Source organism: Meleagris gallopavo, chromosome 1 (assembly GCF_000146605.3).
Source record: "Meleagris gallopavo isolate NT-WF06-2002-E0010 breed Aviagen turkey brand Nicholas breeding stock chromosome 1, Turkey_5.1, whole genome shotgun sequence".
Classification (NCBI taxonomy): Eukaryota; Metazoa; Chordata; class Aves; order Galliformes; family Phasianidae; genus Meleagris; species Meleagris gallopavo.
The window spans coordinates 177,942,249-177,954,798 of record NC_015011.2 but is presented as its reverse complement, the minus strand read 5'-3'; the positions used below and the strand labels follow the sequence as shown (position 1 = coordinate 177,954,798).

Genomic DNA, 12,550 nt, shown 5'->3' with positions numbered 1-12,550 from the left:
TGAGGCACTTCCAATCTTTTTGAAAGTTTTCTTTTTGTTTTGTTTATAAGGTGGTAACTCTGTTCTTCTGGCTGGGAGGATAAAATAGCCAGGAAGATCTAAAGGAAACAAGGCTAAAAGATCTATTAGTGTTACTGACACCAGTTCAAAATAATTTGCAGGTGTAAAGGGGAACAAGAAGAGACCCTCCCTTCTTAAAGAAAACAATCCACATTAAAAAACAAAAACAAAAAACCAACACCTGCTTTAGGGCATTTTATACAGAGCTATGTTAAAACAGAAGGATAAACATCTCATATTGTGAGGATTATGAATCCTTCCCACTGGAGTAGACTAAGGTTAACTTCATCCCTTGCAGTCTGCTTTGTCCCATGGCTCAGCAAGCAACCCTCTGCAACCCTCCAGTCCCATCAATGATCCTGCCAAGCCCTGCAGCTCATTGCAAGCACAGCCCTTAGAGCCAAGTCATTCTTCTGCTTGATGCCAGAGACAAACTAATATACAAATCATACCTTCTTTCCAGATGGTCATCATGCTAGTGCTCTGAATTTTCTTTTCAGTCCTTCTGTCTTTGCATCTTTTTCACTTTCATATCTTCATTAATGCTACTCAAGAAGTTTCCCTTTTTTTTTTAATTTATTTTTATAAGGTACCCCATTTATTTTAAGTTATGTCCCACAAAACAAACAAACAAACAACAACAACAACAACAACAACAACAACAAAGCACCACAGAAGGCTCAGTTCAAGAATTCATTCAAGGAGCACAAAGATCAAGGATTTTTTTTTTTAATTGAGGATGGACTTACACTATTAAGGCCAAATTTGAAAAGAAATTAAGTTTTAACTAATTGAGATCTAGTGTAAAGAAATGCAGATCTCATGAAAGTCTTCTGACAAGTTAATCAGTAGGATTTTATCATCAGACCAGAAAATTAAGCCCTCTATATTCAACCAAGATTAACACAAACGATGTTTTTAAGTAACCAATGAAAAGGTCAATACACTTGCCCCATAAGTTACAATTGTTCCATTTTGTTCTCCTAGGTTCAAAGCTTTACTTGGTCAAGTTTCAGAAGTTCAGTAAGGGTCAGCCAGAAGGTAGTCAGTTCATTGCTGAAATAAAGCTATGAGCCTAGAACGAGAATTCTTTTATATCCATTTCCCCTTCCCCCCCCCCACTTTTAAAAGAACAAACTAAAACCTAGTTCAAATAATTTGCCTGCTCACATTACCTATTTGATAACTCTTCGTTTCAAGCCAAAAATCAATGCTATAGTTTGAAACTGATAAGCTGATACAAACACCACCAACAGCATCTCACACTTAAGACTTGTTATGCATTGGCACACTGCAGCTACTTTATTTATGTATATGCTTAACAACAACATATTGAGTAGCATTGGAAAGAGTAAAGGAATATAAAGATAGCCCCCTAGGTAGACTGATTCTATTCAGACACTATCAATACAACACTGCTGTCTTCAGCTACCTGAAGAGAGCACCCAGAAGCCAGATCTTCACAAAGGTCTATAGAGTTTGGATGAGAGGCAAGAGACAAAAGTTGCAAGAATAGAAGTTCCAATTTGATATTAGGAAGGAAGCATCATGAGGTTAATGAAATACTGCAGCAAGTTACCTGGAGAGGAAGTCTTAGTCCTCAAGAGATATTCAAAACTCAGTTGGAAAAATCCTAAGCAAGATGATGCAAGTTTGTCCTGCTTTGAGTAACAGGTTGACTTCCACAGGTTTGTTTTAATGAAAAATTCTGATTCTGCAACATTTGTCCAAGACTTTTCACAGAACAGCAGATCAAGGAGAACATGAATGGGGGGCGGGGAAGAATGCAGCCCCAACTTAACCTAAAGCAAGATGCAGGCCCTTGTTAAAAAAAAAAATAAAATCTTACAGTGACTCCATTACAGCTGCACAGAGCTTCAGAAGACAGTCAAGGACAATTGAGAATACTTGTACATAGATGCTCACTTGGCAGCAAAGAAGATCAGACACTAACAGACAACATAGAGGGAATACAGATTTATATTCTAGGTTGTAAGAAATGTTTGAAAGAATTAAAAAACAGGCATAAAGAAGAGTCTACTAGAACCAAGAAAACAGACTTGACAAAGCTGAAATGGCACCCGACAATCATGGCTGTGAAGGATAAGTTTGCCAAAGAAAGATGAGAAAAAGGCACAAAAAAGTGTCAATTTATAGAAGGAGCAGTTAAAAAATATATATATTTTTCCTTCTTCAAGATGCACAGAGAAAAGGAATGCATAGGGCTAGAAGAGGATGCAAGTACAGAGGGACCATCTAGAAAATACACACAGAACAGGAGTTTCTTTGCTACTTCTGTTTTTCCTTTCTAACCCTTGCAGACACTGAAGCCCTGCTTTTGGGAACTCCCAGCATCTGTCTCAAATGCAAAGAAGCAGAATAAATCACAAAGGGAGGGATAATCAAGAAATAAGATACTGGAACATGCTACCCAGTTTTGGTATAGCTACAATACCCAACCCAGTAACAGGAATATACAACTGATTTGAAATAACTGAGGATGTACCGTTTGGTACCAAAGAGGAGAAAAGTGGCAAGCATGATGCTACTTCTAAGGAGACTCAGGGAAGATCTATACACTGAGCCTGTAAGCCTTATGTCACTATTAAGCAGTTTTAAAAAAAAAAAAGGGTAGCACTGAATGTGCTTTAAATAAACATGGAAGAGTCAAAGCAACTTTTTCAAAGGGAAATCTCTAAAGGAGGGAATGCAGCAATCAAACATGCAGCTGGTGCAGTCAGCACACATGTCCAGAAATCTTGTAATAAAATAAAGGCTTCAAGGAAGTTAGCTAGTTACGTGAGAGATTCAGTAACGGACAGCAACTGGCAGACAGCTCTTAATGTAACATGCTGACCAGTGCTGCTTCACAGAGGTGAAAAGGCCTGCTAGTTAGTTCACAGAATTAAGCTGATCCTTGTCATTACTACTGCAAACATTCACATAAGGATTCTATAAGACTGAGTGAATAGACAATACATTTGCAGATTAAACTCAGCAGAGGTAAGCAATACATACATGGGAACTATGAACTGACAAACTCTAAGCTTAATACAAATGAGAAAGTAAGCTATTGGGCTAACACTAAGCAGTTTCATGACCTTCTGAAAGGGAAGTGAGCACAAAGTAGTGTACTATAGTAATAAATTGTAGTGCATTCACATCCTGACTGCTTTGTGAGGCATTGCTTTACCTCCCATTCTTTCCCCATCAACTAGTCAGCTTTGCAAAAGGAAAAAGGACTGGAAGCCTTGATTAAAATTATGATTAAGGATGTGCTGAAGCTGATCAAACTGTGATTTTTACAGCCTGATACAGTATGAACTGTTAACTCCTGGGTGCAGCACATGAGTGTGTGGGGACAATTAATGAACACTGGAATAGTAATGGGCAACCCTGTAAGGTAGAAGATGTCAAGTCCAAGCAGACTTTATTTATGCTTTACTCCAGAAACAATCTCTAGTGCATCCACTCATTTAACTATGCCCACATCAGTGAGCATACTAACAGATAAGCAGCATGAACTATCAAGTCCAGTAATTCAGCTTGTTCCTCAAACAAACGTTACTTAGCAGCATGAATTTGGTGCTGTCTGCAAACCTTGTTTTTAATACTCTAATACTGTGGATAGCTGCTTTCAGCTACAATTTCAGCTCTTTGTGCAGGACTCTTTACAGCACCCATGACAAACTGTTGTGCTTGAGAGAGTTTTTGCATGAGGACACAAGCAGGAAGAGACCTGCATTCCAGGACAGTAGAACAGAAGTTACCTTTGGCATAGCTATATTTCCTGCCTCTAGATACCTAGAGAAGAAATACTTTTTAGTCCTAGCTCTAGAATGTGTAATGTTGTCCAATAGATAAGCCCTCCCCTGAGAATCTCCTGCCCCATATTCTTCCTTCTAACAGGTACAGTCTTTGTTACACACACAGGTAAACAATTCTCTCACAGCTGAGTTTTTTCCAACATAACCCAGAATAAACTTGCAAAGATTCTCAAGTAGGAAAACTACAAAGAATTCTTTCCTGGCTGGAAAGAATTTTAATCATAACAAACACAAACCCCCTTACAGGGATGGTATGTTGAACTCTTCACTGTCCACCTACAGCAAGCAGTTTTTCATCTTTCGTTGTTTGCTAGGAGTTGTCAAACATTTGCTTACCTGAATGAAAGTAGCACCCTCTACTGCAGCCTTCAGGTCCGTGCAGATGCTGATGAGAGCCAACTGCTTCTCTGCACTCAAAGTTCCTTTCAGGAATCCTGACTCCTCCAGCTCTTTCATTTGTTTGCTAACAGAAATAAAGCACATTTAGCTACATTATCATTTTTAAGCCACTACTATTACTATTTTTCAATAAAAGCTTCTTAATAACGCAGTAATGACACACTATTTGTCATGCCACTGTATATATAGTCAGAAATACAAAGGTTAATTTCAGTCCTTTATGTCTGCTTCTCTCTCTCTCTCTTCCCCTCCTTCCTGCAACAGGATTTTTCTTTTCTTTATACTTGGGCAGCTCAAAGATCTATTCCTAGTCCCAAATTAGTCACCATATCAGATTTCTTTTTACTAGTGCAGGATCAGCAAGAACTTCTCCTTAAGTTTAGTGTACCTTTTATTTTGTTCCTCTAGTATTACAAACAACAGCCCTTTTGTTATGACATTTCACTATAGGATCATTTAACCATATTAAAAAAAAAAATGCATTCCATGTTCCTAAAAAAAGAAAAAAATCCCCCAACATAGTATTGTAATGACTACATCATTGTAATGACTACAAAGTACCTGAAAATTCCTGTAATTAATAAATGGAGTGGCCAGAGCTTTAACTGAACATTCAGATACACATAACTACTGCATTTGGACAAGCCACCTGAAAAAGTCTCTACAGCTTGAAACCCCTTAAAAGCTGAAAGCATTTGCAAAACTGTTCAAGTAACTGAGAAGTGCAGTTTTCACAGAAGTTATGTGGGATTAAACCATCTGATCACTATGAACCTGAAGCTCTCTGATACACCATTCATACATTTAAGCTTATCAGTTGCCTCAGTTCAGAACTTCTCTATAGCTTTGTTATTATTCAGCAAAAATTGTTCATTCTGAAGAGAGAAAGAAATTCAGCTGATTGTTATTGGAAGGGGGGGGGGGATAAAAATAAATCCTCTCTTCTCCCTACCAAGTTACTTCAAAGCTTTGGCTTCTCTTTGGTGCTTGCTTACACAATAAGTAAACTGCACTTGGCACCCAGCTGGAGGGTAGAAAAGCCACAGCAAATAGAAGCTGTACAGCCTGGGAAAAAAAAAAGAAAGTATTCCTGTATTACAAATACCACACAGCTGAGTATAGAAACAACTGGTGATCCATCACATGTTCCCTAAGTGACTGGGACACAAGGGCACACATGACAGTCTGCATGAAGGGATTTCTGGGACAGTACCACTGGCCTTAGTTTTGCACCCAGAGACCTCGGAAGAGACAGGGACCCCAAACGTTTCCTATATAAACTACAGCAGCCAGAGACAAACACTGCCCTTAATCCTTCCAAAGCCAGGCAGGCAGTTAGCCTTGGAACAAGGGTAGCATCAGCTCCAGACTTCCTCTCCAGTCCAACCCCAGCACTTACACTGAAGCAACACTTCTGCATTACAGCAGCAACCCTAAGCAGAGGTACTGCAGACAGGGATTGACTGCACCTCAACTTTCAGCCGTTGTATGAAGATTCCCTAGATTCCCTAAATAAAATGAAGAAGATTAATCTCACCTACCCTGTCAGCACATTCTGAGATAACCTTCAGATCTCTTTCAGAGAGGAAAACATAGTGTCTTTGTCTGAATTTCTTGGCATTCAAATATGCAATGTCTCATCTTTATGATAAAAGTACCTATTTCTCCCTGACAGAAAATAGCAAAAAAAAAAAAACAAACGAGCCATTCCAATCACAGTATTCTTAAGTTAGCAAAGATAAAAGTTACGTATATAAAGACAATCCAGTTCCTATGGAACTACACAGAAGTAAGTCCAACCTCAGAGATTCAGTGGGTCCTTAAATATTCAGCTTGAGCTGAAATCAACTATCAAATTGCAGAGGCACAGGTGCTGAAATACAATTCTGATTTTTTATATTTTCTTGGACACAACATAACTGAACTCTACTAGTTCCAACATGGTTTTATTAAAAGGTCATAACTACCAGAATCATAGAATCCTTAGAGTTGGAAGGGACCTCTGAAGGCCATCTAGGCCAACTCCCCTGCAATGAACAGGGACACCACAGTTAGACCATGCTGCTCAGAGTCTGATCCAGCCTCACCTTCAAAGTCTCCAGGGACAAGGCATCAACCATATCACTATATAACCTGTTCCAATGCCTCACCACCCTCACTGTAAAAGATTTTTTTTTCCTTCCATCTAACCTAAATCTACCCTCCCTGAGCATGAATACATTTCTCCTTGTTCTACTGCCTTTTTTTTTTTTTATTTTTGTTTTTTGCCACCTTCACTAATACATTTATTGACAATATGATCGTCTCATTCCATAGACGAACTCTAAGTTTTCCAAATGCTAAACTCTATTTAAAATACTCTTGGGTCCTACATTGCCACAGAAGCGTAAGCAACGTCAGGGAGCCTCCCCAATACTTAACATGCATTAAACAGTAACAGAGTGGTTAACGTACACAGCAGTGCACCACTGACCTCTACTGGATGACTTTTTATTCAGAGCAGCTTCAACTTCAGGGCCATCGTCCCCAAGAACGAACATAGACTCTAAGGACAGAGCAGTCATTGCTGTAGGACACACCACACGACTTCACACTGCAGCTGTACCACATGCAAAGCTTGAAAAGTTTGACTCCATAAGGTCTTCAGAAAATGATAAATTCACACCCAGAAGAAAATATTAATTCTTTTGAGAGCCCACACTTCGACACTGCCTATCTCCAGCGCTTCACTGTTGTACTGGACTGTATATGTCAACACTATTCTGGGAACTGAACCAGTATTTATTTCAAAATAGGGCACCCAATCTATAGCAACACTCTGGATCCAAACTGCCTGCGATGTTCTTGGTGACAACACCTACTGCAGAAGGTTTTAAAGAAGGGCCTTGGAAGTGATGCCAATAATTAAACAGTCTTTTTCTTAATATTACTACAGCAGGCGAAAGGACTGGAGAGAATGGAAGTAGGCACCATGCCTAACGGAATTTGGCCCTACAGTTTCCAAACCTAAACAGTTCAGCACATGCTCACAGCATGTGTATGAGTATGTAACCACCCAGACAAGACTGAGCAGACAAGCACCAGAGCACTACTTGCACAACCTCCCCAGCCTTCACACCTCAGGAAACCAACACATTTCTGAATGCAAAACTTCTGAAAAGCAGAGTTATCAACTCTAACACAGCAGCGACCCAGCTCCAGGCCTCACAGCTCCTTAAAAGAGCCTGGAAACTTTTCTTCCTCAGTGATTTGAGGAAACTGCTGTTCTAAGACTGTCATGGGGGAACAATTAGATCAGTCTCAAACTTCCCATCCACTTTTTCCATACAGTTTTCCTTCTACAGCCTCACTACCTTATTATTAGTGCAACATTTCCACTGAGTTTTATCTTTATCAGCAACGTAATTCTTTCTAGAATAGTAGCACAGTACCTATTTGAAAGAAATCTACACCACAATCAATGGGCAAGGGGGTAGCACGCACTACATGGTATGTTTTAGGTTTAATTTCAGGAATACCGCACTATTTGTTTTTCTTTTTTTCATTATTTTAAAGTTCAGCAATCTTGCGATCAAACCAGAATCACAAGGACTCAGAAGAAAAAGTATCAGATAGGAGAAGTTACACTTTCTAAGGCAGGTTACTACAGGTTTTTTTCAGTAGGTCAAGCGGCATGAAGCTCTTCAATTGATTATTTTTTTTTCTCTTCCCCCGGAAAAAAGGTTGTTCCATTAGAGCAGACACTGGTTAATGATGCTACTGGTACACCCAGATCAATCCAGCATGAAGTCACTTTTTGTGTCAGGGCACCACGTGCATGTCAGCAGGTAGGTAGGCCGTGAATCCACCACACCAAGCTAGGCCCTAGTAAATGCTCTTTCCTTTCCATATCTGGTCTACTGCTATTGTGGTAACCCGTTACAAGTTTCCACTTGCATCAGTAGATGCAAATTCCAGTTTGGTCTCATTTTTGGGCACACATTCTGGAAATAGTGCAGAACATTTCAGGGTTTCCACACAGATAAAAGCAGGCCCTCATCAACAAATGCAGGGCCATCCTACTCTCCTGCCGTCTTCTTGCAGATCTGTGCACCTGCTGTTTTGTGAGACCCAAATTCACTGGGTTAAGGAATCCTGAAGTGCACTTCTTACACAGCTTGTATAGATTCAAACCAATGTTCCAGAAGTAATCACATAATAGCTTATTTCTACTCATTATAAAAGTGCTTTGTACTACTCCTTCTTAGTTTAGAAGAGAAAAACTAAAAACATTCCTTTGTACCGTTTAGTTTAATATTTTAAAGTAGCTCCATACTCTAGGTCACAGACTAAAGACTTCTAGTCTTTTCAACACTGAATTAAAAACAAACAAACAACAAAACAACCACACACCCAGAAACAACACACCCACAACTACATTTTAAAAATTTCCCAGAAAGCAAATCCCAACAAGGTCAGAAAAGTAACTACCAACTGCTTTGTCACTCAACTTCACCAGGTAGACCCTGCTGCTCTTCTCTAGGAGTATTCATGATGTGCTGAAGTTCCAGCTCTTATAAAAATATCACCTCAGTAATGCAAACAGTTTTACTGCAGGTTGCGTGCTATGAAATCAGTGCCAAAAGAATGTTCCAGTTTAACTGTATTTTCACAGATTCAATCATTAAGATATTGGTTGGGAAAAAAAAACAACTACTGCATAGCTTGTGTTCTTGTCACAAATGCTATGTTTTTCTGGAACTAAACTTTTTAACTAAGATGTTAGAACAGCCAAGATACATAAGTTAATTATAAGTTGAGTTAAGAACACCTTATGTAAAGGGCAAAACCTGCCTCGAACTCCTATGGAACAGCACATACAGGCACAGGATAGTACACTGACACACCTCAAATAGCTCTCCACCCAGCTATACACAGTAATTTGTTTTTCTTTTCCAAGCTGAAAACCTCAGAAGACTGAAGTCCTCATTCTGCTATTAGACAAAGAATAAATAGGGATGAGTGCCAGCTTTACTAATGTAGCACGCAGAACTCCTTCCATTCTCAATAATCTACAATCTTACTGTGGATACTGCTACAACAGCAATTCTGCAAAAAATGCAAGTGTAATAAATGTTAGGTTTGACTAATATCTACCTGCAGAGTTTTGAAGAAAGAAAAACAACACAAAGACAAACCACCAAGATAGATTTTCCCCTCTTTCACTATCAAATCTTTTTTCTTTCTTTTTAATAAGAAGCAAATCTCACTAAAAATTGCATACTGCTTAACCTTCAAACTCCAAGAACTGAACTAATTCAATAAGGGGCTTCTGAAGTCCCTCCCCCTTGATATGAGCCTTGCTACTCAAAATAATCAGAATGCAACACGCCATAACCCTTTTTCAGGTGAAACTTCATGTCTGTACAAGCTGCCACATAGCAGTTACCATTTCATTGTAAGATAGCAGGAAGGGAACACTGAAACATTTTGTTTTATACTTATCAAACAATCTGAACTTTAGAATTAAATGCTGGTAAAGCAATATAAGGCTGTGTGCAGAATCACTCTATCAATGCATGCCCCCTCTCACACAGACTAGATTCCAGGACTGGCAAGAAGAGGGTGAACAGGACCAATCAGTCACTGTTCCTTCTAACTTATGAACCAGTGGCCAAGTAAAGCAGCTGAGGAACCAGGTTCAAAGCAAACAAAAGGGAATAGGTCTTCATGCAGAGAGCAGTAAACCTGCACATCACAAAGTCCTTTGGCAAGGAGTTCACAGAAAGATTTACACAGGTTCAAGGGAAGGTTAAGAGAAATACTTGGAAGCAATATGGGTAAGAGTCACTCAGTACATATGCAGCTTCAAGACACTGTAGGCTCAGGGAGGGGAAACAGACTGGCAAGACTTGAACTTATAGCTTTCAGACATTCCCAAAGAATGGCACTTTCCCCACAGTGCACAGGGTTATCAGAGAAAAGGGTTGGGGTGTACTGCTCTGAAGCACTAACTGTTCTCATGCTCAAGCCCTCAAATCTGCACTTTTTAAAGTGCTTCCAAGCCTCTGCTGTAACTGGTCAGTAGTTGTGCCTTCAGTAAAACTAGCTACCTCTTCTTTTAGGACTCCAAAAAAGTTGCTTCAAATTTTTAAAATATTTCTAATTAAAGAAAACTAGTAATTATGGTACAGCTCCTTAGCAATCAATATTAGCCTCTTTGCATCTTGAAACACCCTTTGTTGTATTTCTACACAAAAAACCTTACACTCCTGTATTTCATCATAGTCTATAGATAACCTAATCACAGAAAACATGGTTTCAAGAACTTGGATCTAAACTTAAGCTCCTAAGAGATTTGGGAACATGGTTCTTCTGATAGTAACAGTAGTCGTAGTTTTATGCTAATGTTTTCTTTAATGCTCAAAATCTGTGCTCCCTCGAATAACAAGACTGTTCACTCCTAGTTACAGAAATCCCACAGATTCATTACAACGTCAGTTATTTGCACAGTCTAGCAGTGATAGGACAAGGGAAAATGGTTTTAAACCAAAAGAGATGAGGTTTAGGTTAAATGTTAGGAGCAAATTCTTTATTCAGAGGGTGGTGAAGCACTGGCACAGACTGCCCAGAGAGCTGTGGGTGCCCCACCCCTAGAGGGGCTCAAGGCCAGGCTGGATGGAGCCCTGGACAGCCTGGGCTGCCGGGTGGCAGCACTGTTGATGGCAAGGGGTTGGATCTGGATGGGCTTTAGGGGCCTTCCAATCTAAGTGATTCTATGATAGCAACTCAGGAGACGTACCGAATGTTTTCCAGTGCAGTTGTTAGTTGTTGTTGTGCAATATCATAAAGTCTCACTTTGAAGCCTCCAGCAGCAAATACCATGGCCCAGCTGCGACCAATGAGTCCACTGAAAAGGAAATAAATATTAACCAATTAATAAAAAAGTATTTTCTTCTGGGGTCCAACGAGCACTTCAAGAACTAAACCAGAGTTTGAATTCTCCAGCATTTAATCTAAAGATCAGTTACATATTAATAAGAATCTAATCTCTCTCTTGAGCAAAGAAATATCCTTCACTAGTTGTACAGCAGCTTCTGAGAGCAGGGAGAAAGATAACAAGGAATTAAAAATAGAAGAAGGAGGGCAGAATTCTAAGGAGTAGAAACCACTACTTTGGGACACTGGATTCAAGCGTCAAAAGTTTTGTCAGCTGTAATCCTAACCTAGGAGCTGGTGCAAAGAACCACATTACTTGTGGTCCATTACAGAGAAATCTGTAGTAACCAATAATTGTATTACATCAAAGCGATGCTGGTTTTAACTTAAGTAGTCCTATTACTTGGCATTAGCTTCTTCAGAAAGAAGCACTGAGACACAGTGCAGTAAGTTTAAGTAACTTCAGATCACATAAAAAAATAACAGCCCCAGCAAGAACTCCACAGCTACAACTGCCACAGTGACAGCATTGATCATTACATGCATTTTCTGCCACTTCCCACATTGCTGTCCCTGTAACACTAAACTTAAGCAACCTCTGGCATTTGGGAAAAGGAAAGGCCAGGAAGGTAACAGTAAAGGACGTGGGGGAGTGTAATAAACAGAGAGAAGTCAGCAGACCAGATGCAAAAAGAAGGAAGAGAAAAATAGGAACACGTCCAGGCTTTAGATAAAGTAGAACAAAAAGAGAACAAAATAGGAAGCTTCGGGGAAAAAAAAAAGTAGGAGTCAGAGGAAATAACTGAGGCAAAAATAAAGTGAAACCTTACATTTAGTATTGTTGAGTGAGCACTGCCCACTTAAAGAATACAATTTAAACTATAAATCAAACACACGTCATAGAAACCCAGAGGCCTGCATCTCTCAAGCAAACTACAGAGTAAGCGAACTTACAACAAAGGTACAGGCCACGGTAGCTACAGCAGCCCCCCAGCCAGCGAGCACTTGACAACTAAAAGCACTGGAGTACCTGAACTCTAAACAAGCATACTGGGCTACCAATACCTTTATAAACTAGTAACACCTCTTTAAACTGCACTCTGAATAAGAGTTATTTAAATCAACATTTAACGACAAAGTAAGTTTTATTTTTATTCACATACAGATTTTTAGAACTGTGACATTTGCTTTCTTTAGAACTCCACGGCACACAAAGCTGCTCGGCGGCAGGCAGCAGCCCTGCACTACTCCTGCTGTACGCGACAGCGCCAGCACGACGCGCGGCTGAAGCGTTGACCCCCGGGCCGTCCTCCCGGACACGAAGCGCCGTCACCCGGGGCCCAGAA

The 12,550-nt window shown here is 39.8% G+C and overlaps 1 protein-coding gene across 1 annotated transcript; it reads right to left on the bottom strand.

Moving 5' to 3' along the window:
• Positions 1–4,148: 4,148 nt before the first annotated feature.
• On the bottom strand, positions 4,149–12,544 carry LOC109365474 (lambda-crystallin homolog). Its single transcript, XM_019612278.1, has 3 exons — positions 12,368–12,544; positions 11,068–11,175; positions 4,149–4,350 (listed from the first exon to the last, which is right to left on the bottom strand). Exons 2-3 carry the CDS (start codon positions 11,148–11,150, stop codon positions 4,164–4,166), a joined length of 270 nt encoding a protein of 89 aa, XP_019467823.1. The 5' UTR covers positions 11,151–11,175; positions 12,368–12,544; the 3' UTR covers positions 4,149–4,163.
• Positions 12,545–12,550: the final 6 nt, after the last annotated feature.